Below are 27007 nucleotides of genomic sequence, written 5' to 3' on the forward strand. Positions count from 1 at the left end.
CTCATAATGTGAGCTCTGTTAATTTATATAATTTGATGCCAGTTCAAACATGTAATGTGTGTGGAACGTGATGTGGATTGGGTGCTGAATTCAACTGTCAGCATCTAATGAAGGGCTGCAGGTCACCTGTGAAGAACTACTGCACTTTGTCCAATATAACAATTGTGAGTCAAAATCATACCTTTGTCCTTTGGAAGGAATAAGTTTGACTTATTGTTAGTAGTGAGCACCTGGAGCCACAAGAAAATCTTTCCGCTAGCTTCCCTTCCAATGGCGACTCCAAATGCCACGCCCAATTCCCATTTTACTGGGCAAAGAGGCCTGAGAGCTGATAAAACTCCAATACAGCCAGTTTGTTGGGCTCCGTGCACAAAGACCTCAAAGGCTCAAATTGATGGCATTGCATCAGTTATATTATCCCCTAATTTCTACAACATTTCCACCTCTGAGTTTTGTTCACATTGTACACTGCAGTGGCTGGCTGCCTCGGGCTGTTTCAAACACTCGTGCATCTCTGTCGAGTAAAATGGATGTCCGGCATTGCATAATTCAGTCCATATTGTTAATAACATATAGTTCTGCATCTTTTAAGCTGTGTAATTTGTTATCAGTGTTTGTGGATAAAGCACATGTGAATACCAATGCTTTATAAAGCGCAATAGATTATAATTGAATATATCCGTTAGTTCAACCTTAGATAAGGCGTCTGTTACAGGATAGACAGCTCATTTCCTTCTCTTTTCTATTCTCTGTTTAACTGAGGGCACCTCCACTGAACTCTGCTGAAGGATAGTCTGATTTTGAGGAACAATGAGGCAGATAAACTTTCTTTACACTCCAACAAAACAGCAGTTCAATTTGTAAATACCTAGTTGATTAGAATGAAACTGAATTTCAATAAGCAGTTTACTTATTTCAAATCCCAGGCTTGACATCTTGAATGGCTAGATCAATATGATAGTATGATAGACGATATACCGGAAAAGAAAAAATAACAGGAAAGACAATGAGCTCATTCCCTGGGCTATACCAATAGATGGAAGGACACATCACAGGGACACACCGGGTCAACTTGTAGGTAAGTCTACCACATGCAGCCATGTATTGAAATCCTCAAGTCACTTATTCAAACCATTTTTAGATCAAATACTTGTTAATATGTCATTAATAAAATATTTTAAGATGAAGAGCTTCTACTGCAGAGTTCCCACTGGCTTTCATTCGGACTGTCAATCTTAATTTCTGGGCGGGATTCTCCGTCGGCCGACGCTAGAATCAGGAAATGCAATTGGTGCTGGTTTAGCACAGTGGGATAAACAGCTGGCTTGTAATGTAGAACAATGCCAGTAGCGCGGGATCAATTCCCGAACCGGCCTCCCCGAACAGGCGCCAGAATGTGGCAACGAGGGGCTTTTCACAGTAACTTAATTGAAGCCTACTTATGACAATAAGCGACTATTAATTGGGTGGAAAATCGGTTCAGACTGTGAAATCGTGGTGGGCACCAGTTTCACGCCAAATCGTAATTCTCCATTGCTTCTATAGCGGCATTCATGCGTTCGAGAATGCACGCACAGTAAACGCAGTTGGCATATCATTATAATAATAATCTTTATTATCACAAGTAGGCTTAAATTTACATTGCTGTAAAGTTACTGTGAAAATCCCCTAGTCGCCACGTTCCGGTGCCTGTTCAGGTACACAGAGGGAGAGTTCAGAATATCGGGACTTGTGGCAGGAAACGGGAGCACCCGGAGGAAACCCATGCGAACACAGGGCGAACGTGCAGACTCCACACAGACAGTGACCCAAGCCGGGAATCGAACCTGGGTCCCTCGAGCTGTGAAGCAACAGTGCTACCCGCTGTGCGACCATGCTGTCTCAGTGGACCCGACCCAGTATTCTCCTGGGCCTCTGCAATTTTCCGCCTCCACTGGGCTGCATTCCTGATGGCAAGGTTCATTTGTTCTTTTCAAAATCCTGAAACAGCCAGTGTGGCTGCTTAGGGAAAAGGAGGGGGTACAGAAAATGGCCAACGTCACCATAGTTTGCTGACAGTCGTGCTGCTGGCCAGGGAGCTTCTGCCAAGGCAGGGTGGAGTAGTGGGGGTGTGGCCAGGAGGTGGGCTGTGGGGTCCGAGTGGGCGGGCATGGGCACCATTGCCGCGACATGTAAGGCAGCTATGCAGTTGCGCATGCTGCTGACTGCCCCCCCCCCCCCCCCTCCCAGGTGCCCTCTGGCGCCAGCCGACTCATCAGTGGGATGGGCTTGTTGTGTCTTCTTGTTGGCTGGGATGAGTGTGTGTGGGGTCTGAAGTTTGTCAGCCTCCCAAGTGTTAATCACAGACCCGGTGAATTCCGCACTGTTTCTCATTGGAATGGATTGTGTTCTACATGGCACCAGTGCTAGCCCCTCCAGGGTCACTGAATCGGTCCAGGTGCGGCGCCAGTTTTGCTGTCATGGAAGTCCACATGGGCTGGACTCTCCGATTTTGAGGCATTTGTCTAGTCTTACGACCAAAGAGCCGGCGCCGCCCCCGCACCGATGCTCTGCCCGGTGGTGGGCTAGCAGCCATGCCACGCACCTGCAGATACGGACGGAGAATTGCTGGGTCCGTGGCCGCGCATGCGCACGGTGGGACTTGTGGGAGGAAACCGGACCACCTGCCGTGCTGTACAGCATGTCCCCGGCCGCAAGCGGACCTGGCCTGCCAGATAGTGTAACCCTGTAACCCACCTCACCACCCCGGACCACACCCCACCGGTCCCCCCAGCCCCACCGAAGACACCCTGGCCAGTGAAACGACTCTCCTCCTGACTGTGGCGGTGCAGGACACAGTCCGCAGCTGCCGGTGAGGTCCCCGAAAACTATGAGCACACGTGTCCCACGCCGTTGAGAAGTCGGCCCATTGGTGGCGGAGGGCCTTAGGTGATGTCCTGAGGCCGTCTCAACAGCATGTGGCGTACTCAGCGATGGCGCCTTTTTTGAGGGGCAGAGCATCCGAAAAACAGCGCCGCGCCCGATTTTGCCATCGAAACGGATCATCCAGCCAATCGCTAAATGTGATTTCGGCGTCGGCAATCGGAGAATCCAGCCCTTAGTCTCTGAAACGGAGAATCCAGCCATCTGGCTTTTCCTGTTTTGCTCTCTTGCTCTGTCTTTCATGTCGTTCTTCTTTGCCAGAGTACCTTTGTATTTTTATAAAATATAGGCCCTATTTTAACTCAACGTGGAGGTGGGAAGGCAGCGGATGTGACAGATAGTAAACTATTCGCATCTGATGAGCATAAGGTTGGAGAGATTTTACCCCAGCGCCAGGTTTTGTGTTTATATTTGAGTTTGGCACAGAAATAGGGTCATAAGGTGAAGACATCAAACTTTAATGCAGACATCAAAATTGCAGTATGAAGCAAAGAGCCTAAATGGCTGTGTTAATGAGGAAACCCAGGATTTCCAGCCAGCAGAGAGTGATACCTGTCATGGCACTGGACCACATCAGCCTCTCGTTTCAATCTCCTCCCTGTCATAATATACACACAGGTATATGATGGTGCACAGACAGGCAGTGATTGACACACAGGATAACCAATAGATTATCATAGATTATCATAGAATTTACAGTGCAGAAGGAGGCCATTCGGCCCATCGAGTCTGCACCGGCTCTTGGAAAGAGCAACCTACTCAAGCCCACATCTCCACCCTATCCCCATAACCCAGCAACCCCACCCAACACTAAGGGCAATTTTGGACACTAAGGGCAATTTAGCATGGCCAATCCATCTAACCTGCGCATCTTTGGACTGTGGGAGGAAACCGGAGCACCCGGAGGAAACCCATGCACACACGGGGAGGATGTGCAGACTCTGCACAGTGACCCAAGCCGGGAATCGAACCTGGGACCCTGGAGCTGTGAAGCAATTGTGCTATCCGCAATGCTACTGTGCTGCCCGCCAATGAACACACAGCCAATCACCAGACAGGACACGACCACTATAAAGCCAGAGGGCACTAGTTTTCTCGCTCTCTTGGGATCCAGCTTCTGAGACAGTCAGAGCCCGTGAGCAACAACTAGAACATACACCATGTGGTAGTAAGATAGTCTGGTCAGGTTAGCCTCAGGTCTCCAGTCAAGTCAGAATAGTGTCAACCCACAGTTAAAGTATGTATGATAGTTAAGAGTTCAATAAAATCGAGTTGCACTTCTTCAAGTGTTGGAAGCCTGTCTCTCTCACTGCTGCAGTAAACACAGTCCTCACAGACCCAACACATCATGGTACCAGGAGTGGGGTCATGCTCGAGCTTGATGGACCTACCTTGAGATAGTCTGCCTTTGACCAGCGATCAGCCATCCAGTAACATGGACAGCGTCCGCCCTCCCCCGCAGCTCCGCATCGCCGGCCACCTCGGTGCAAACTGGAAGATTTTCAAGCAAAAGTTCCAGCTGTATCTTGAAGCCACCGACCTCGAAGCCGCATCGGATGCCAGGAAGATCGCTCTCTTTCTCTCTATAGCCGGGGACCACGCTATCCACATCTTTAACTCCCTCACCTTTGCCGAAGGCGAAGACAAGACAAAGTTTAAAACAGTCCTGCTGAAGTTCGACAGCAACTGTGACATCGAAGTCAACGAGAGCTTTGAACGCTATGTGTTCCAGCAGAGGCTTCAGGGTTAGGATGAACCTTTTCAGTCCTTCTTAACCCACCTCCGTATCCTCGCGTAGTCCTGCAACTACAGCTCCACTTCCAATTCCATGATCCGCGACCAGATCGTTTTCTGGGTCCACTCCGATCCCCTTCGCCAGCAGCGCCTTAAAGTAAAGCAGCTCACCCTCACCATCGCCATCGAGACCTGTGTCCTATATGAGCACGCTAATAACCGGTACTCCCAGAGATGGCGCGGCAAGGTCCCCACAATGCGGAGCGGGTGCAGGCCGTAAAACAGCTCCAGGGCCTGAGTCTGGATGAGGGCGGCAATTTTGCGCGCTTTTCCCGGGCTCCTGCGCATGCACGTGGCGTCCAAGGTGACTGCGAGGCCGACGACCGAACTGTGCTAGTGCACACATCGTTCGACCGCACCGCGCATGCGTGGTGGAGCACGGAGCGCCCTGACGTCGGCGCCATGGCGTGCAACAACTGTGGCTCTGCCCATTTAAAACGGCAATGTCCCGCAAAATCTCGACACTGTCTCCAGTGTGGCAATCTTGGCCACTACGCAGCCCTGTGCAGATCTGCTCAACGGCCCAACACACAGCGATCCCAGCCGCTGCGCAGGAACGTCCGGCCAGTACAGTAACCTGTTGCAGACTCCGACTCTGACATGGTTCCAGATCCCGACACCGAGGGCCTCACATCCCCATTCCGGGTGGGCACCATCACCAAGCATACAATGATTTCAGCCAAGAAGGTGAAACAACTCCCAGTGATGAGCATTGATCCGCACGACGAGTGGTGTGCCACCCTTACGGCCAACAAGGCTCGCATACACTTCAGGCTGGACACCGGCGCTTCAGCGAACCTCATTTCAAAGTCTGACCTTGACACCATCTGCGTCAAGCCGAACATTCTTCCACCAGCCTGCCAGCTTCTCGACTACAATGGCAATGCTATTGCTGTCAGTGGCTCATGCCAGCTTGCGGTATCCCATCGTTCTTCAAAAGCAACCCTGCATTTTGAAATTGTAGGATCCAACAGAGCTTCCTTGCTCGGTGCTCAGGCCTGCAAGATCTTGAATCTTGTGCAGCGGGTTCACACCATGTCACCCGCTGAGGCAACGACCTCGCCAGATGTCAACTTCCAAACCCAATTAGATGACATCATAGCACAATCCCACAGCGTCTTCGAAGGTATGGGCACACTCCCCTACCGATACAGGATACTTCTGAAACCGAATGCCACACCTGTGGTTCATGCAACGCGTCGGGTGCCAGCACCCCTTAAGGACCGCCTCAAGCAGCAGCTGCAAGACCTCCAGGAACAGGACGTCATTTCTAAGGTCACGGAACCCACGGACTGGGTCAGATTTGAACCGTAACATCATGAGGGAACACTACCCTATACCTAAACAAGAAGAGCTCACCTGCGAGATGGCTCACGACAAGTTTTTCACAAAGCTGGATGCCTCCAAGGGGTTTTGGCAAATACAGCTGGACGCATCCTGTCGAAAGCTGTGCACATTTAACACCCCGTTCGGTCATTACTGTTACAACTGGATGCCCTTTGACATCATCTGCGCCTCAGAGGTGTTCCACCAAATAATGGAGCAAATGATGGAGGGCATCGAGCGGGTGCGAGTGTACGTCGATGATATAATTATCTGGTTCACAACTCCTCAGGAGCACATCGATCGCCTCAAACGAGTGTTCCATAGGATCCACAAGCATGGACTCCGACTCAATAGAGCCAAATGCTCGTTCGGTCAAGTAGAAATAAAGTTCCTTGGCGACCATATTTCGCAGTTCGGTGTGCAGCCAGATGCAGACAAGGTGTCGGCGATCAACGCCATGAAGACCCTGGAGGACAAGAAGGCGGTCCTCCGCTTCCTAGGGATGGTCAACTTCCTTGGGAAGTTTATCCCCAACCTTGAATCACACACCACAGCTCTCCGCCATCTTGTTAAAAAAACTACGGACTTCCAGTGGCTCCCCGCTCATGAGCGAGAGTGGCGTGAGCTCAGGGCGAAACTCACCAAGGCCCCGGTACTGGCGTTTTTCGACCACGCCAAGGAGATGAAGATCTCCACCGACGCGAGCCAGGCTGGCATTGGGGCAGTACTCCTCCAGCGGGACATATCCTCCTCCTGGGCCCCTAGTCGCATATACATCGAGAGCCATGACACTTACTGAGCAACGATATGCTCAGATTGAATAAGAATGCCTGGGCCTCCTCACAGGGATTGATAAATTCCATGATTATGTGTATGGACTCCCCAAATTCACGGTCGAGACGGGCCACAGGCCATTGGTTCACATCATCCATAAAGACCTCAATGATATGACGCCACGGCTCCAACGTATCCTCCTCAAACTCCGCCACTATGATTTCGACCTGGTCTACACCCCGGGCAAGAAGCTCATTGTGGCCGACGCACTCTCTAGACCCGCCGTGTGAGCAGTCGGACTTTGTCTGTCAGATAGACGCTCTGGTGAAGTTTTGTGCATCCAACTTTTCGGCCACTGATGAAAGGGTCGTGCAAATTCATCAGGAGACGGCCAGGGATCCTTTACTCCAGCGGGTCATGCGACATCTCACGGATGGTTGGCAAAAGGGGCAGTACCCACAGTTCTATAATGTAAAGGACGACCTGGCGGTAGTGGACGGCATACTAATGAAACTGGACAGGATAGTAATCCCACAGAGCATGCGAGAGCTGGTCCTCGGCCAAATCCACGAGGGTCACTTGGGGGTCGAAAAGTGTCGCCGTTGAGCCCGAGAGGCAGTATATTGGCCAGGCATCAGTCAGGATATCGCCAACACTCTCCTCAATTGCCCAACGTGCCAAAGGTTCCAGCCGGCTCAACCGAGACTCTGCAGCCGCATGAACTGGTGTTTTCCCCATGGTCCAAAGTTGGTATTGACCTCTTTCATGCAAAGGGCCGAGACTATGTCCTCCTCGTGGACTACTTTTCTAACTACCCCGAGGTGGTCAGACTGACTGACCTCACATCAGCAAAAGGCATGCAAGGAGACTTTTGCCCGTCATGGCATTCCACTTACAGTTATGACTGATAATGGCCCGTGCTTCTTCAGCCAGGAGTGGACGTATTTTGCCCGGCAGTACAATTTTACGCACGTCACTTCAAGCCCTCACTATCCCCAGTCGAATGGGAAGGCTGAAAAGGGGGTCCATATTGTTAAAAGACTGTTGTGCAAAGCTGCTGACTCGGGTTCAGATTTTAACCTGGGCTGTTAGCCTACAGGGCGACTCCTCTGTCCACTGGCCTGTCCCCAGCACAGCTGCTAATGAACCGCACACTGCGAATGACGGTGCCGGCTATCCACATCCCGGACCTTGACAATTTTCCGGTCCTGCAGAGGATGCAGCAGTCTCTGGCCCAATGCAAGTCGGCGTACGACGCCCATGCCACAGATCTCCCTGCTCTGGTCCCTGCTGACCGAGTTCGTGTTCAGCTACCTGACGGTGTCTGGTCTGCCACAGCTGTGGTGGTTAAGCAAGTGGCCCCGAGATCGTTCCTCATTCGCATGCATGATGGCTCCTTTCTTCGGCGTAATAGGCGGGCACTGCGGCTACTTCCATGCTCGCCACCTCAACGTGAGGTCCCGCCTCGCATGCTGGTTCCTCAGGACTCGCCCTTCCACAAGGCCACCGATCTGCCAGTTCTTTCACCGACTTCTACATTGGAGGTGGTTCCACCCGTTCCAGTGCAGGCGGCCCCTGACCCACCCTTGAGGCGGTCAACCAGAATTCGTCGCCCGCCACAGAGGCTGAATTTATAGACTGAATGTTGCATTACCTTGTGATCCGTTTACACATCTGTACACATTGTTTCTTCCTAATTTGTTATCTGCCCTCTATCTGCACTAGACACCTTCCCATGTAAATACGTTCACATACTTTGTATATAGTCAGGCTCCAACACACACACACTATTTATTGGCCTATACACCTATAACATTTGGGAACCTGTGCCAAAACTGGAGAGTTGTCCTAAAGACTAGTCAATCTGACATAGCCATACTCACAAAATCATACCTGAGAGCTAATATCTCAGACATCAACACCACAATCCCTAGATATGTCCAGACCCGTGGTATACAGCCAGCAGGCAGTGATCCTGGGAGTCCTCAACACTGATTCCTGACCCTTTGAAGTTTTATGACATCAGGCAACATGGACACGGAAACGTTCTGCTGATTACACCTAGTGCCCTCCCTTAACTGACTAATCAGCGCTCCACCAAGTTGAACATCACCTGGAAGATGCACTGAGAGTAACAAGGAAACAGAATGTTTTTTTTATACGTTCATGGGATGGCATCACATAAGGCCAGACCAGGTTTGGACGACAGATTTCCTTCCCTAAAGGACATTAGTGAACGAGATGGGTTTTTACGACAATCCACAATGGTTTCATGGTCATTATTAGACTTTAAAAAAAATAAATTTAGAGTACCCAATTAAGGGGCAATTTTAGTGTGGCCAATCCACCTAACCAGCACATCTTTGGGTTGTGGGGGTGAAACCCACGCACACACATGGAGAATGTGCAAACTCCACACGGACACTGACGCAGGGCAGGGATTCGAATCCAGGTCCTCAGCGCCGTAGTCCCAGTGCTAACCACTGTGCCACCGTGTTGCCCTATCATTAGACTTTTAATTCCAGATTTTTATTGAGTTCAAATTTTACCATCTGCCATGGGGAGATTCGAACCCTGCTCCCTAGAGCATTAGTATCCTGGGTCTCTGGAATAATAGTCTAGCGACAATCTCACTATGCCACTGCCTCTCCTTGGTTGGAACCATAGAATTTAAAGTTCTATGATAAAAGGTCTGGATAAAGTAGTCGTGGAGTGGATGCTTCCTCTTGTGGGGCATTCTTGGACGAGAGATCATAGTCTGAGGATAAGAGGAAGCAGCTTTAAAAAGGATTTGAGAAGCTACTTCTCCTAAAGGGTTGTGAAACTGTGGAATTTACTACCCTAGAATGTGGAGGATGTGAGTAAAGTTAAGGAGGAGTTTTAAATTGGTAATAGGTTGAAGGGTTATGGAGAACGGATAGGATGGTGGAGTTGAGGCCAGGATGGATCAACCATAATCAAATGGCCTAATTCTGCTCCTATATCTTATGAACATATGAACTTGTTGCATATGCATCCACTCATGGTGGCATTGATGGGAGTGACCACTACACAGTCCTTGTGGGTGTTTGCCTCCACACTGAGGTCACCCTCCATTGTGCTTTGAAGCACAATCATCATACTAAATGGGACAGATTCAGAACAAATCTAACATCTCAAAACTGGGACTGCATGGTATTGAGGGCCATCATCAGCAGAAATGTATTCAACCCTAATCTGTAACCTCATGGCCCTGCATTTCCCTCACTCTTGAATTACCATAAAACCAGAGGAATGTAGGAGAACAAGCCAAGAGCAGCACCAGGCAGACATAAAAGTGACATGCCAATCTGTTGAAGCTACATTCTAGGACCACATGCATGCTAATCAGCAGAAGTAGCATGCTATAAACGGAGCTAAGCAATCCCACAACTAGCAGATAAGCTCTGTAGTCTTGCCACATCCAGTGGTGAATGGTGGTCGACAATTCAATAATTAATTGAAGGAGGACACTTGGGGGAGGTGGCAGCATAGTGGTATTGTTGCTGGACTAGTAATCTAGAGACCCAGGATAATAACCTGGGGACCCGGGTCTGAATCATGGCAGATGATGGAATTTTAATTCAATAAAATATCTGGGTACTTGTGCCAAAGTTGGGAGAGCTGTCTCACAGACTAGTTATGCAATAGCATGGCCTGACATAGTCATATTACACAATCATACCTTACAGACAATAAATAAAAGCAAATTATTGCAGATGCTAGAATCTGAAACTAAAAGATAAAATGCTGGAAAACCTCAGCAGGTCTGGCAGCATCTGTAGAGAGAGAAGAGAGCTAACATTTTGAGTCCAGATGACCCTTTGTCAGACAATGTCCCAGACACCACTATCACCATTCCTGGATATGTCCTGTCCTACCGTAGGACAGATCTAGCAGAGGTGGCGGCACAATGGTATACATTCGGGAAATGTTGTCCTGGAAGACCTCAACATCGACTCTGGACCCCATGAAGTATCATGGCTTCAGGTTAAACACGAGTAAGGAAACCTCCTGCTGATTACCATATCCTGGCCACCATCAGCTGATGAATCAGTTCTCCTCCATGGAGAACTTGGAGAAGGCACTGAGGGTGGCAAGGGTGCAGAATGTGCTCTGGGCGAGGGACTTAAATGTCCATCACCAAGAGTGGCCACAGAACGAGCTGGCTGGGTCCTAAAGGACATAACTGCTAGACTGGACTGCAGCAGGTGGTGAGGGAACCAACAAGAGGGAAAAACATATTTGACCTCATCCTCACTAATCTGCCTGCAACAGATACATCTGCCCATGACAGTATTGGTAGAAGTGACCACTGCACAGTCCTTGTTCAGACAAAGTCCCATCTTCAGATTGAGGATATCCTCCACCGTGTTATGTAGCACTGCCACCGTGCTAAATGGAATAGACTTTGAACAGATCTAGCAACTCAAGACTGGGCATCCACGAGGCACTGTGGGCCAACAGCAGAAGCAGAATTGTATTCAACCACAATCTGCAACCTCATGGCCCAGCATATCGCCCACTCTCCCATTACCACCAAGCCAGGGAATCAACCCTGCTTCAATGACGAGTGCAGGACAATATTCCGGCAATAGTACTGAAGACATGTGCTCCAGAACTAGCCACATACCTAGCCAAGTTGTTCCAGTACAGCTCCATTGGTGTATACCCGACAATGTGGAAAATTGCCCAGGTGTGCCCAGAACAAATGCGACCCAGCCAATTATTGGTCGTATCAGCAAAATGATGGAAGGATGATCATCAACTGTGCTATCAAGTGGCACTTACTCAGCAGTAACCCGCTCACGGATGTTCAATTTGGGTTCCGCCAGGGTCATTCAGCTCCTGACCACATTACAGCCTTGGTTCAAACATGGACAAAAGAGATGAATGCCTTGGTGAGAAAAGAGTGAGTGCCCTTGACATCAAGGCAGCATTTGACCATGTTTGGCATCAAGGAGTCAATGGGAATCAGGAGAAAACTCTCCGCTGGTTGAAGTTATATCTGGCACAAAGGAAAACGGTTGTTGTGGTTGGCGGTCAATCATCTCAGCTCCAGGGCATCATTGCAGGAGTTCCTCAGGGTACTGTCCAAGGCTCAACCATCTTCAGCTGCTTCATCAATGACCTCCCTTCCATCATAAGGTCAGAAGTGGGGATGTTCGCAGATGACTGCACAATGTTCAGCACCATTCAGGCTTGGGCTGACAAGTGGCAAGTTACAATTGTCCATGCAAGTGCCAGGCAATGACCATCTCCTACAAGTGAGCATCTAACTATCACTCCTTGACATTCAATGGCATTACCATCGCTGAATCCCCCACAATCAACCCTGGGGGGTTACTATTGATCAGAAACTGAACTGGATTAGCCATATTAATACTGTGGTTATCAGGGCAGGTCAAAGGCTAGGAATCCTACGGCGATTAACTCACCTCCTGACCTCCTAAAGCCTGTCCTCCATCTACAAGGCACAAGTCAGGAGTGTGATGGAATACTCTCCACTTGCCTAGACGGGTGCAGTTCCAACAACACTCAAGAAGCTCCACACCATCCGGGACAAAGCAGCCCACAAACATTCAAACCCTCCACCACCGATGAACAGTGGCAGCCGTGTGTACCATCTACATGATGCACTGCACTAACTCACCAAGGTTATTGGATAGTGCGAAGGCTATGGGCCTTGGCAACACCCAGCTCTGGTGCTGAAAACCTATGCTCCATAATTAGCCACAGCCCTTGTCAACCTGTTTCAGTACAGCCAGAACAATAGTATCTACCCAATACTATGGAACATTTCCCACCTATATTCAGTCCACCATCAGCAGAGCAAATTCAATCTGGCTAATTATAGCCCATCAGTCTATTTTCAATCATCAGAAAAATGATGGAGAGTAGTGTTGATAGTGGTATCAATCAACACTTACTCAGCGATAATCTGCTCACCAATCCTTAGTTAGGGTTATGCTAAGGCCACCTGCCTTCAGACCGCATTGCAGCCTTGGTCCAAACATGGACAAAAGAGCCAAATTCCGCAGGTAAAATGAGAAGGCAACTTTTGACCAAGTGTGGCGTCAAAGAACCCGAGTAAAATTGAAGTAAATGGGAATCGGGGGATAAAGTCTCCATTGATTGGAGTCATACCTAACACAAAGGAAGATGGTTATGTTTGTTGGAAGCCAATCATCCCAACCCCAGGATATCGCTGTAGGAGTTCCTCAGGATAGCGTCCTGGGCTCAACCACCTTCAACTGTTTCACCAATGACCTTCCCTCCAATTTAAGACCAGAAACGGGGATGTTTGCTGATGACAGGGCAGCACGGTAGCATAGTGGTTAGCATCAATGCTTCACAGCTCCAGGGTCCCAGGTTCGGTTCCCGGCTGGGTCACTGTTTGTGCGGAGTCTGCACGTCCTCCCCGTATGTGCGTGGGTTTCCTCCGGGTGCTCCGGTTTCCTCCCACAGTCCAAAGATGTGCGGGTTAGGTGGATTGGCCATGCTAAATTGCCCGTAGTGTCCTAAAAAAAAAGTAAGGTTAAGGGGGAAGTTGTTGGGTTGCGGGTATAGGGTGGATATGTGAGTTTGAGTAGGGTGATCATTGCTCGGCACAACATCGAGGGCCGAAGGGCCTGTTCTGTGCTGTACTGTTGTAAATCTAAATCTAAAGATTGTACAGTGTCCATTACCATTCACAACTCCTCAATTAATGAAGCAGCGCATGCCTGCAATTGATGCAACTAGGTTGAAAGAACATGCAGGCTTGGACTGATGAGGGGCAAGCGACATTTACACCACACAAGTGTCAGGCAATTATCATCTTGAGCAAGAGGGGATACAACCATCTCTCTTTACCAGTAAATGGCATTGCCATTGCTGATCCCCCACTGTTAAAATCTTTAGTGATGCCATTAAGCAGAAACTTTACTTAAACAGCCATATATAATTACAAGAGAAGGTCAGGGGCTGGGAATTATGTAGCGAGTAACTCACTTCTTGACTCCCCAAAGACTGTGCGTCATCTACAAGACACACTGTGATGAAATATGGTTGTAATAAATTCTGGCTTTGCAGGCAACACTCACATTCCATGAATTAATATTCTAAAAACACCTGAATAAACAAGTTTTATTTGGCTGTCATTGTGGTTTTTGGTTTGTTGAACATTTGCAGGATACATTTAAAATTTATGCCTGGGTGACAATAGAAAAATCAAACCCTCATGTAACCATTCTGGAACATTACTGAACAACATGCACATAAGAATGAAAATCGGGGACTGATTTTCCTAGTCCTAATCAGGTCAGAATGGAGGCCGGTCAGTAAAAATAGGGCCACAACCATGCTCAGCGAGATGGCCCATCTTAGTTTCCACCCTTCTGATTTTCCCTAGGCTGGGGGATAGTGCCGGTTTTGGAATAAATTTCACCTATTGGCAAGGTTGTGGGCTGATTAAAGGCTCATCTCCCAAAGGGGACCAATGTTTAGCAGATGTGTGTTTAATCAGCTTCATAGTGGCCAAGACCACGTGCTCGATTTAACAGAAATTTCAAAGTGACATTTTGGGAGCGGTTGGCAGGGCGGGTGTATCCTGATTACCGCGTTGGCGAGATCTCAACCCGTATCTATTGGCATAAAGGCATCAGCCTCCACGAGCTTCTCACCATTACTGCTGTCTAGCCGTCTGATTCGCCAGACCCGCGCCTTGGCAGATAGCCGCTAACAAGGGGGAGCTGCTTTTAACCACTCCCTCTGCACTCACTCAGCCCACCTGGCCAGGCTTCTGGGCGCTGTGGGGATCTCACTGCAGCACAGTGGTTAGCACTGTTGCTTCACAGCACTAGGGTCGCAGATTTGATTCCTGGCTTGGGTCACTGTCTGTGTGGAGTCTGCACCTTCACCCTGTGTCTGCGTGGGTTTCCTTCGGGTGCTCCGGTTTCCTCTCACAAGTCCTGAAAGACGTGCTTGTTAGGTGAATTGGACATTCTGAATTCTCCCTCAGTGTACCCGAACAGGCGGCGGAATGTCGTGACTGTCATGAGATGCAGACATGCAGATGATAATATACAGACAGGCAGCTAATGAACACAGAGAACAGGACATGACCAATGAGCAGGCAGGACACTCAGGGGTGGTATATCACTATAAAAGGCACGAGGCACTCACACTCCACCTCTTTCCACTGATGAACATCTACAGAGTGAGTCAGGGTGTATGTACAGTATCACGCCTCCAGCACGTGGCTAAGAGCTAGTCTGGTTCAGTCAGACAGAGTAACCACACTTAGGTTAGCAGAGAGTCGAACTCATAGAGTATTGTGCTAACTGTGCTACTGGGTTCAATAAATCAGATTGAACTAACTTCACTTGACATGCTACCAGGAGACTGCTTAACCTAGGTGGTTTACTACTCCGGCAATCTAATTTCCGGGACATTCAAGCAAAAGTTTCTGCTGTACGTCGAATCTTCAGACCTCGTGGGTGCATCTGATGCAAGGAATGCTTCTCATCTCAACAGCGGGTGATCAAGCCATCGAACTCTTCAACTCTTTTCACTCCACCGAAGGTCAGGAGAAGCCAAAATTTCAGAACATCCTGGACAAGTTTAACAGTACTGTGAAGTGGACACCAATGTAATCTTCGAGCGCTACATACTCAAACAGTGTCTCCAAGGTAAAGATGAATCTTTCAACTCCTTCTTAACTAACCTCCGCCTGCTAGTGCTGTCCTGCAACTTTGGTGATATTGCTGGCTCCATGATCAGAGACCAAATAATTTTAGGAGTTCACTCTGATCCTCTAGGAAAGCAGCTACTAAAAATCAAGCATATGACCCTACCAGTCGCGATTGAAACATGCACAGTGCATGAGCACGCCCAAAATCGCTATGCCCAGTACAAATCGGCTGAAAATGAGAAACTTGCCTCCCACGAGGCAGAGAGTGTGCAGGCCATCTCCTGGATGCAGTGCCTCAGCATTGATGAAAGCGGCCATTTCGCGCACTTTTCCTGGGGCCCCACGCATGCGAGATGCGAACGGGATAACGAAGCGGCCGACACCCGCACTGCGCATGTGCAACGACGCGCGGAGCGTCAGGACGCCGACCTCATGATGTGCTCGAACTACGGCAACGCCCACTTAAAGAAACACTGCCCTGCAAGAGACAGGCAATGTTTAAACTGCGGGAAGCCTGGACACTATACAGCTTGTGCAGATCTGCACCACCAGTCAGGCTTCCATTCCGCCTGTCAATCCCCACCACCACCCCTCCGGCAGTCAACAGGGATCAGACGCAAGCCCCAGAGACTGGACTTATGAACATTTGTTTTGTTTGCTATGTTCTGTTTTCTCACATTAGACAGCTGTCTTCACATGTAAATGCATTCACATATGCCACCGCTTGTAAATATGTTAATATATGCCACCACATGTAAGAATGTTCCCATATGTCAACAAAACATTAAAAAAAAGGAGATGTCTGGTGCACTATCAATTACGACGAGACGAGAGTAGAGTGTAATCGAAGCTTTATTACGCAGAGATGTGGAGCCTCCCGCAGCTGTTGCCGAAATGGCTGCTGTTCGGAGAGCACACACATTTATACTCCACCTACTGGGCGGAGCCAGCAGGCAGGGATCTACCCCGTACCTGTAGTACAGGAGCCTTACCGTAATACACCTCATATGCGATATATACAATACAACAGTGGTGACTACCACAATGTCATGAGATGCAGACGTGCAGATAATGATATGCAGACAGGCACAGACAGGCAGCTAATGAACACAGAGAGTTGCAGCTTCGGCAGGACACACCTCACCGTGACCCAAAAAAAGAAGCAGAGTCCTGTTTAATAGTGGGGTCGTTCTCGGAACATCCTGCCAAACGGGCCCATAACGGGACTTTTTTCCCATTAAATTGCGCCCTATATATATCTTGCTGTAATGTTTATGGAATGCTCAGTTCTCAGGCAATATGGATTGACAAGGAGGTGGAACCCTGTTGTCATGATATGAAGACATGCAGATAATGATACACAGACAGGCACAGACAGGCAGCTAATGAACACAGAGAACAGGACATGACCAATGAGCAGGCAGGACACTCAGGGGTGGTATCTCACTATAAAAGGCACGAGGCACTCACACTCTGCCACTTTCCACTGATGAACATCTACAGAATGAGTCAGGGTGTATGCACAGTATCACACCTCCAGCACGTGGCTAAGAACTAGTCTGGTTCAGTCAGACAGAGTAACCACACTTAGGTTAGCAGAGAGTCGAACTCATAGAGAACTGTGCTATTGGTTCAATAAATCAGATTGAACTAACTTCAAGGTATAGAACACTACAGCGCAGTACGGGCCCTTCGGCCCTCGATGTTGCGCCGACCTGTGAAACCATCTGAAGCCTATCTGACCTACACTATTCCATTTTCATCCATATGTCTATCCAGTGACCACTTAAATGCCCTTAAAGTTGGCGAGTCGACTACTGTTGCAGGCAGGGCGTTCCACACCCCTACTACTCTCTGAGTAAAGAAACTGCCTCTGATATCTGTCCTATATCTATCACCCCTCAATTTAAAGCTATGTCCCCTCGTGTTGGTCATCACCATCCGAGGAAAAAGACTCTCACTGTCCACCCTATCTAACCCTCTGACTATCTTATATGTCTCTATTAAGTCACCTCTCAGCCTTCTCCTCTCTAACGAAAACAACCTCAATTCCCTGAGCCTTTCCTCGTAAGACCTTCCCTCCATACCAGGCAATATCCTAGTAAATCTCCTCTGAACCCTTTCCAAAGCTTCCACATCCTTCCTATAATGTGGTGACCAGAACTGCACGCAGTACTCCAGGTGCGGCCGCACCAGAGTTATGTACAGCTGCTGCATGACCTTGTGGTTCCGAAACTCAATCCCCCTGCTTATAAAGGCTAGCACACCATATGCCTTCTTAACAGCCCTATTAACCTGGGTGGCAACTTCCAGGGATTTATGTACCTGGATGCCGAGATCTCTCTGTTCATCTACACTACCAAGAATCTTGCCATTAGCCCAGTACTCTGCATTCCTGTTACTCCTTCCAAAGTGAACCACCTCACACTTTTCTGCATTAAACTCCATCTGCCACCTCTCAGCCCAGCTCTGCAGCTTATCTATGTCCCTCTGTATCCTATAACATCCTTCAGCACTATCCACAACTCCACCGACCTTCGTGTCATCTGCAAATTTACTAACCCATCCTTCTACACCCTCTTCCAGGTCATTTATAAAAATGACAAAGAGCAGTGGCCCCAAAACAGATCCTTGCGGTACACCACTAGTAACTGAACTCCAGGATGAACATTTGCCATCAACCACCACCCTCTGTCTTCTTTCAGCTAGCCAATTACTGATCCAAACTGCTAAATCACCTTCAATTCCATACTTCCTTATTTTCTGCAATAGCCTACCGTGGGGAACCTTATCTGGAGTGTCTTTTGGTTAAAGCTGCATCCAGTTGCAGCCTGTGTTATCCCAGAGTACATAACATGACAGCCACTAGGGGCTCTTCAGAGTACCGTCATTGCAGTGTTAATGTAGCCTGCGTGTGACAATAAAGATTATTATTACTTTTATTATTATTAGGCCCAGTAACAGGGCCACCAATGCCAGCTGGGAGGCAGTGGCAGCGACTGTCAGTTCGGGCACCCTGACAAGGAGGACCAGCTTCCATGCCAGAAGAAGACCAACAACCTCCACCGAATTGCAAGGGTAATATCACCTCACTCCTGCCACCCCTTAAACTCCCCAACCTCCCCCCCCCCCCCCCCCCCCCCCCAACCTGCCAAATCACTAACTGACCCTCGCACCATCCCCACATCTGGTCTTCGTACATTTCCCTCTGGCACCCATCAGCACAACCCCTTAATGTCTGATTGTGGCACCCACACATGCCACTTGCCATGAACCCCCCCAGACCCATCAAGTGTGTGGCTCACAATGCCCTCCTTTTGTCCCCGCAGGAGAGGATAGCCCATAATAGGCGTAAAAGGACCAAGACAAGACTAGGGGCGGGGTACCTGATATCTGAGTTCTCACCCTGATGTGGAATTGGCCCTGGATGTCGCGGGGTTGACCAAGGAGAAAGCAGTTACCGACAGCAAGGTTGCCCTGCGCCCAAGATGTGAGGGTCCACTGCCCCTTCATCCAGATGACTTGTCTCAAGTGAGTTGTTCACATTATTGACCACATTTCCATTCTCTTGCAGGATCTCCATCTGACAGGGGCAGGCCTTCCAGAGTCATTCTCCTCCCACCACCCGAGAGAACACCTCAGAGGAAAGCTCCGAGGAGGCCACCATCGACGCGTCACAGCTATCACCCTGACCTACCACCAGTGCAGAGACACACACTTCTGTGTGTGACATGGGTGGACAGGCTTCTGGGGTGCACTCTGGTGAGCACCACACAGTTGCTAATGCACACCAGGTGGAGGCAGGAACATCCAAGGGAATCAGCAGTCGGAGGTCTGCAGGATCCCAGGACTCAGCTGGGTCCAATGGCGAGCCTCTGGACAAGGTTATCCTAGAGCTGATGCTAGGACAAGGCCTTGAGATTCAGGAGGGAATATCAACAACATTGCGGCGAGTTCATGGCTGATTGGAGGAGTCCCAAAGGCTACAGGCGTAGGCGACAGTGCTGACAATGTGTGGCACCGAGATGACAGCTGCTAGGATGGCGACTGCAGTGGAAGGCCTGCAATACAACGTTAGCATCTTGAGCAGTGGTGTGCAATGTATAGCTTAGTCTGTGACGATCATGACTGAGGGCTTCGACTTGTATTCCAGGCGCTGAGTGATGTGTCCCACATGCAGGTGGACATTGCCGAGGCACTGCAGAACATGGCCCAGTCACTGAGGAGCATCGCTGAGGGTGTCAACACCATGGTGCAGAAAATGGGGAGGAGCTAGATGGTGCAGTGGCCTCTGGAGCTCACTCCATCTGCCTCTCTGTCCCATGGAGTCCCCCAGGACCCTTTGGGCACCGTCAGGGAGGAGAAAGCACCGGAGGCCAACCCGGGGCCTGCCTCCAAGGAGACGACGATGATCTCCAGTTCATCGGAATCCCCTCTTCCTGACACCGACACATTTCAAGGCAGAACAGGGTGACACCAGTGACACCGGTAAGTCAGCCAGGGCCCTGAAGCTCCAGGCCCTCCAGAGGCCATCCGCCAAGGGCATCAATGGCCACAGTGTGTTGGAACGGGCAACGCGGTAGCATAGTCGTTAGCACAGTTGCTTCACAGCTCCAGGGTCACAGGTTCGATTCACGGCTTATGTCAATGTCTGTGTGGAGTCTGCATGCTCTCCCCCGTACACGGGGCCAGCATGGCACTGGAGAGCTTCACTCAGCTCCAGTTGCCGATACGGGCGCCAGCACGGCCGGCGCAAGTTCGCGCATGCGCGTGGGTTGCCTTATCCACGCCGGCCCCCGGGCAACTGTCATAATATACATCCATGTATATAATGGAGTGCAGACAGGCAGTGATTGGCACACAGGATGACCAGTAAGCACACAGAACAGAGCAGCCAATCACCAGACAGGACACTACCACTATAAAGCCAGAGGGCACCAGTTTTCCTGCTCTCTCGGGACCCAGGCACTGAGACAGTCAGCGTTCGTGAGCTAGCCTGTGCAAACACCATGCGGTAGCTAGTAAGTCTGGTCAGGCTAGTACTAGGTCTCCAGTCGAGTCAGTATAGTGTCAACCCACAGTTGAACATGTATAGTAGTTAAGACGTTAAATAAAATCTTGTTGCATCTCATCAAGTGTTGGAGGTCTGTCTCTCGCTACACTGCATCAAGTGCAGTCCACATCGACCCAGCCTGCCCAACATATCAGGCAACATGGAGGTGCCCTACAGGGGGGCGCGGCACGAAGGAATGCAGGCACTCCCCGGGATAAGCCCACCCGCCCGGCCACCGTGAAGGCCCCCTCCGGAGTCAGATCCCCCCTCCCCCACACCAGGAAGGCCCCCACAGCATGAAACACCGAGGTCCCGCCAGTAGGACCAGATGCAAATGGCGCCGGCGAGACTCGGTGGACATTCGGCCTGTCGAGCTCGGAGAATCGCTGGGGCTGCCGCGTTGAGTGGCCGCCAACTGGCGACCGCGCTGGCGTCATTGTGGACCGGCGTCACATGATGCGCCTCCCCCCCCCCCCCCCCCCCCGATTGTCCGACCCGAAGAATCCTACTCATGATCTCCACCTCTGATGTGCATCCTGGAGACATATCTACACATAGCACTGTAAGTTCGAGAAGATTGAGAACTGAGTGGGCATGGGGAGATTGGAAGTGACTGTCTGCAGAAAGACAGGAGTCAGACTTGGCATAAATTGAGGGGCACCCAGCTAACCACACAGCGAGTGATCATCACTCTCCTGCCTTGTATATTGACCCACTGACAGTGTTGAAAACGCCTCAACAGCCTGGGGTAATGTTACACAGACACTTGCAGGGTGGAACAGGGTAGTTGGGGGGGGGGGGGGGGGGGGGGGGGTGGTTTGGGAATGGGGGGGGAGGGTAGGGGAATGGGGGGAAGGAGGGTCGTGGAATGGGAAAAAGGAGGGTTGGGAATGAGGAGAAGGCGGGTTAGGGAATGGTGAGAAAGAGGGTCATGGAATGGGGGGAAGGAGGGCTGGGGAATGGGGGGGGGGGGGGGAAGAAGGGAGAGGAATGTGTGGGCTGATGTACAAATTAGGCCTCCCTGGTTCTCCAAACATGCCGGACCCTTGCCGATGCCTATCCTCCGGCTCCTCCTGCAGCTACACCCAGCTTGTGCACCAGCCCCTTCTCCTCCTCATCCTCCTTCTCATGAGGCTGCATGCCCCTCTTCCTCCAGCATTTTGCCCCGCTGCTGTGCCAGGTTGTGGAGGGCACAGCAGACCACCACAAAGTGGGAGACCCTCTGGGGGGTGTACTGCAGTGCACCACCAGAGTGGTCTGGGCATCAGAACCACATTTTGAGCACTGCTCAATGACAGCAGGGTGGCAACATGGGCCTCGTTATATCCTGATTCTGCATCGGTCTCCGGCCTCTGCACTGGCCTCATCAGCCACGACCTCAATGGGTACCCCTTATCCCCCAAGTGCAAACTCATCATCCTGGGATGATCCTTGAAGATGCCGGGGATCTCCGAGTGTCCCAGGATGTAGCTGTCATGCTCGCTCCTTGGTAAGCGTGCATACATGTGCATTATCCGGAAGTGGTGGTCGCACATAAGTTGAACATTCAGGGAGTAGAACCCCTTCCTGTTAATGAAGGGCACTCCCTGATCCGCCGGTGCCTTTAATTATCCGCTGGATCTGGGGCATCCCGGTGAAGGAAGAGAATCCTGCAGCCCGGACATCATGGTGGGCTTGGTCCAGCTCAAATTTGATGTAGTCAGCTGCCCAGACATACAGGGCATCATGACCTCATGGATGCACTTGTGGGTTGTGGCTTGGGAAATGCCACGCAAGTCCCTGCTTGAGCCCTGGAATGAACCCATAGCATAAAGATTCAGGGCTGCGGTGACCTTCATGGTCACCGGGGGCGGGTGACAAATGGAGATGATATTGAACAGAAAGATGACCCAACTGAATGAGAGGACCTCGCTCCTCTCCCTCAGGTGTGCCAGTCTTTTGGCTCTCTGTGTCATATGGGGTCCCTTTGGCACATAGCTGGCTTTGGCACAAAACTTTTACCCTCGGGTCAGCCAGGCGCCGCAGCGTTGGCTGCCTTCTGCACCTGAAACCTGCCTCCATTTCTGCCCCTATTAGTATTAATTGGACAGGAGACCTCCCATTGGAGGCATGATTCAGTCTCTAAAGGGAAGATGTGTGAAAACATTTTGGGAACGTAACAGAAGATATTTATATCCTGTAGGCTCAGGATACGTAAAATTAACAAGATATTTTATTAGTCTCATGTTGCAGTTTTAAACCTAGATCATTTTCTCCTCCTCCTTCCCCAATTTCTCCTCAATTGTTCCCATACTTATCCTTTTATAAAGGCAGTAACAGTGTTGGGATTCATTGCATTCTTCCATCTAAGTAGCTGCTATCCATGTGAATGTAAATATATTCAATCATAAAGATAATTAAGGTAGAGGGCAATCCTATTCACGTCCCAGAAAACGCTTCTGGACAACAAAGAGCTAGAACCAAAGCATTTGATAATTCAGGTGAAGCACCCAACTGTTGCCATGCTGAGATCGACAAATTCTGTTTAGGTTAGGAATCAATTCTCGAATATTTCTGAGTTTTATGAGCGGTATCAACCAGCTGATGCTTCTAGGTTTTAAACAATTTCTTGTTAGGCTACATACAGATAGTATTCAACAGAATTAAGGAGCACACTCACTTGATGAGGTTGAAGGACAGTCAGAATAATGGAATCCTTGCCATTCCTATTGGAAAAGATAAATGATCAATTATTATTAGGTACAGATTTCATAGTTTGGAAATTAAACCACTGGCAGTATTTGAAAACATCCAAAAATACAAATGACAATTTTCCTTTCCCTATTGTGTTGCACAAATTCTTGGAGCTGAACACAGTACATTTAGAATATGGAAAAAAAATAACTAAATACGTAAATCCACATGAAATCCATTTTGTATCCCACATTAGAAGATGTACCGGTGTACTGGCTTATACAGTCAATTAAATAAAATGATCAAGTTCCCAGCAGGAGTTCTTTGTACATATCGATGATGATGGTTTGATGATTGTGGATGGATTGAATTCATAGATCAATAATGTGTGAAATAGATGCGTAAAGCATACAGTTTATTAATGTGGGAAACTTTTGGATCCCATATAACCAAAGCGATCAATAGGTGCCTATGAAGACTTTTAAAAATTCATATACAGGGTGGAAGCTCCGTTGGCTAGGCCAGCATTTATTGCCCATTCATAATTGTCCTTGCAAAGGTGGTGGTGAGTTGCCATCTTGAACCGTTGCAGTCCCTGATCTGTAGGTACATCCACAGTGCTGTTAGAGAGGGAGTTCCAGGGTTTTTACACAGCGACAGTGAAGGAACGGTGATATATTTTCAAGTCGAGATGGTGAATGACTTGGGGGTGAATCTCCAGGTGGTGGTGTTCCCAGATTTCTGCTCCTCTTGTTCTTCTAAACGGTAGCAGTTGTGAGTTTGGTAGGTGTTGCCGAAGGGGCCTTGATGAGTTTCCACTTTGCAGTTATACCAGGGGTCTAATGACCAGAGCTCAGCCTTTGGATATTGGCCTCAACAAGCCACTTAACAAGGTTCATGTTCACACTGAATGAAATAGGTGGATGTTTGACAGAGAAAAAAAATCTTCACACAAAATGGAAAAATGTATGGTCCCCCGCTTGATGAACATAGAACATACAGTGTAGAAGGAGGCCATTCAGCCTATCGAGTCTGCACCGACCCACTTAAGCCCTCCCTTCCACCCTATCTCCGGAACCCAATAACCCCTCCTAACCTTTTTTTGGATACTAAGGGCAATTTAGCATGGCCAATCCACCTAACCTGCACGTCTTTGGACTGTGGGAGGAAACCGGAGCACCCGGAGGAAACCCACGCAGACACGGGGAGAACGTGCAGACTCCGCACAGACAGTCACCCAGCGGGGAATCAAACCTGGGACCCTGGCGCTGTGATGTTTTGTGTGGTATCATTATCAAATCATGGGATGCCATAAGTGCACAAAGTGTCATCAGATCATTCTAAAAATACAGAATATCTATTGAATTGATGGAGAAGTAGATTATCTGTTGTGGAGGTGATTCTGAAAGCAAAAGTACCAGAAATATGATCCAGAATGGAATCCTTATGATGATGGATAAAGCGAAAGTGACTCAACGAATTTGATAAATTCTTTGCATTGAATGCCAAAGGTAAAGGGCGGGATTCTCCATCCCACCAGTGGGGGCGCACAGCCCCAGAAAACTGTTTGATAAGATATTTTAGAAGAGGCGTGTTTGAAAAATTCACGTTTATGGTAGTGCCCCACCCCCTCAGATTTGTAAAAATTCTAAATAACCTCCTATGATGCTGCAAAATACCAGAAATGCTCATGGATTATTCAAAACTCTAAAGGTACCAATTCACCCAACTACAACCCACATGCCACTAAACCTTAGGACTAATTGTTTAATGCTGTTATCACAGAATGCTTCCACTCTTCCTGTTGGATCATTGATCCTTCCACAAGTGCTCACAATTCCTTCAAAGTCCGTAAACAAAATCTTGAACCTGGTACATTTTGCCCACCATCTTGCTGTGTTTTTATGCTAAAAGAACTGATATGTTCTTCAAATCACTATCAACAGTACTATGGAAGATGGCTGTGCTAAAATTCTTAGGCTGGATTCCCCGCAGCCCTGTGCCGGAATCACAGCTGGCGCGGGGGGGGGGGAGAATCCATTTTCACGCTGTAATTGGGCCCGCGCTGGTCCGACGAATCTCCGGGCCCTGAAAATCGGTGTGACCACAGAGTATGCCGCGCAACCGGGGGCATTGCCAGTGGCCCGCCCAGCAATCCTCGACCGACCGAGTTCCCGACGGCGTGGAACTAACCACCTATTGCTGGTCGGGATGCTAGCGTGGCGGCTGCGGACTCAGCCACCCTGGCCGGGGACGGGTGGCTCGAAGGCCAGGGGGGGCCTTATAGGAGGCCGGGGATTAGATCTGCGGGGGGGGGGGGGGTCTCGTTTCTCAGTGTCGCTCGTGGTCTGAGTCCGCCATGGAGCATGGTGCAGTTGCTGGAGGCCGCCGCCGTGTGCATGCGGGACTCCGAGCTGGAAGTGCGGGGCCCCATATCCGCAGCTAAAGCTGCGAGATTTAATCCGGGTCCCTGCTAGCCCCCTGCAGGGCAACGAATTAGTCCACATTTTTTATGGGAATTTCGGAAGTAAAGCTCCACCGTTTATACGCCGGCGTGGGAATATAGGGCGGGATTCTCCGACCCGCCGCTGAGTCGGAGAATCGGCGGGGGACGGCGTGAATCTCGCCCCGACGCCGGCTGCCGAATTCCCCGGCGCCGGGGTGTTGGCGGGGGTGGGAATCACGCCGCGTCGGTCGGCTGCCGCTGGCAGTGGCCCCCGTGGTGATTCTTCGGTCCGCAATGGGACAAACGGCCGCCCGTTTCCGGCCGGTTCTGCCGGTGCAAATCAAACCAGGTCCGTACTGGCGGAATGTGGCTCTCCGGGCAGCCTGAAGAGTTCTCGGGGGAGGCGCGGGGGGATCTTGCCCCGGGGGGTGCCCCCGCAGTGGCCTGGCCCGTTAGCGAGGTCCACCGATCGGCGGGCGGGCCTGTGCTGTGGGGGTACTCTTTCCCTCTGCGCCGGCTGCTATCAACCTCCACCATGGCCGGCGCGTTGAAGAACATCCCTGCGCATGTGCTAGATGATGCCAGCACACACTGGCGCTCCCGCGCATGCACCAACTCGTGCCAGCCGGCGGAGGCCATTCGGCGCCGGTTGGCATGGCACCAAGCCCCTTTCCCACCAGCTGACGCACCGCCAACCCCACCGGCGCCGGCCTAGGCCCCGAAGGTGCGGAGGATTCCACACCTTCCGGGCGGCCCGACGCTGGAGTGGTTCACGCCACTCCTCGGCGCCGGTACGGCCCGCCTCGCTGGGTAGGGGAGAATCCCGCACATTATCTCATTTTGGGAGGATCCAGCCCCCTGTTTCTGACATGCTTTTTTTCTTTGTCAACTTACCACATATGGAAACAACTAATCAATATGAAGAATCAAAAAAGACATACCAATGAAATCTCTGGTACGGAAATTGTCTGACTGACATGAGACAAAGACCGGAGATAATGTGCAGATCTTTAATTGGAAGAATGTTACTCGTGGTATCCTGCAAAGAATGTGTTTGTGTTGCAAATATTCACCATATTTATTAATGACGAGATGATAGGATAGAAAGCGATATATATAATTTGCCAATGACACAAAGTTTGCTGGTGTTGCAAGCAGTGTAGGTCGAAACATAAAATTTTAAGAGATATTGATCGATTAAGTCAATGTGCGAAACTGAGAAATGGATTTCTGTGTGAACAAATGTGAGCACAACCATTTTGAATCTAAAAAGATAAAACAGGGTATTTTCTGTATGGTAAAAATCTAGAAACAGGAGAGGGCCAAA

General features: G+C 49.8%; 1 protein-coding gene across 5 annotated transcripts in view; it reads right to left on the reverse strand.

Annotated features, from left to right (window-relative positions):
• frmpd3 (FERM and PDZ domain containing 3) overlaps positions 1-27007 on the reverse strand; it is a 648120-nt gene that overhangs the window by 140776 nt on the left and 480337 nt on the right. For all 5 annotated transcript variants that reach the window (XM_038775294.1, XM_038775295.1, XM_038775293.1 and 2 more), the window contains one exon: positions 23221-23266. In XM_038775294.1, the coding sequence (XP_038631222.1) occupies positions 23221-23266 (46 nt within the window). The remainder of the gene's footprint in view (positions 1-23220; positions 23267-27007) is intronic.

The sequence above is a fragment of the Scyliorhinus canicula genome, chromosome 17 (genome assembly GCF_902713615.1).
Source record: "Scyliorhinus canicula chromosome 17, sScyCan1.1, whole genome shotgun sequence".
NCBI classification, from domain to species: Eukaryota; Metazoa; Chordata; class Chondrichthyes; order Carcharhiniformes; family Scyliorhinidae; genus Scyliorhinus; species Scyliorhinus canicula.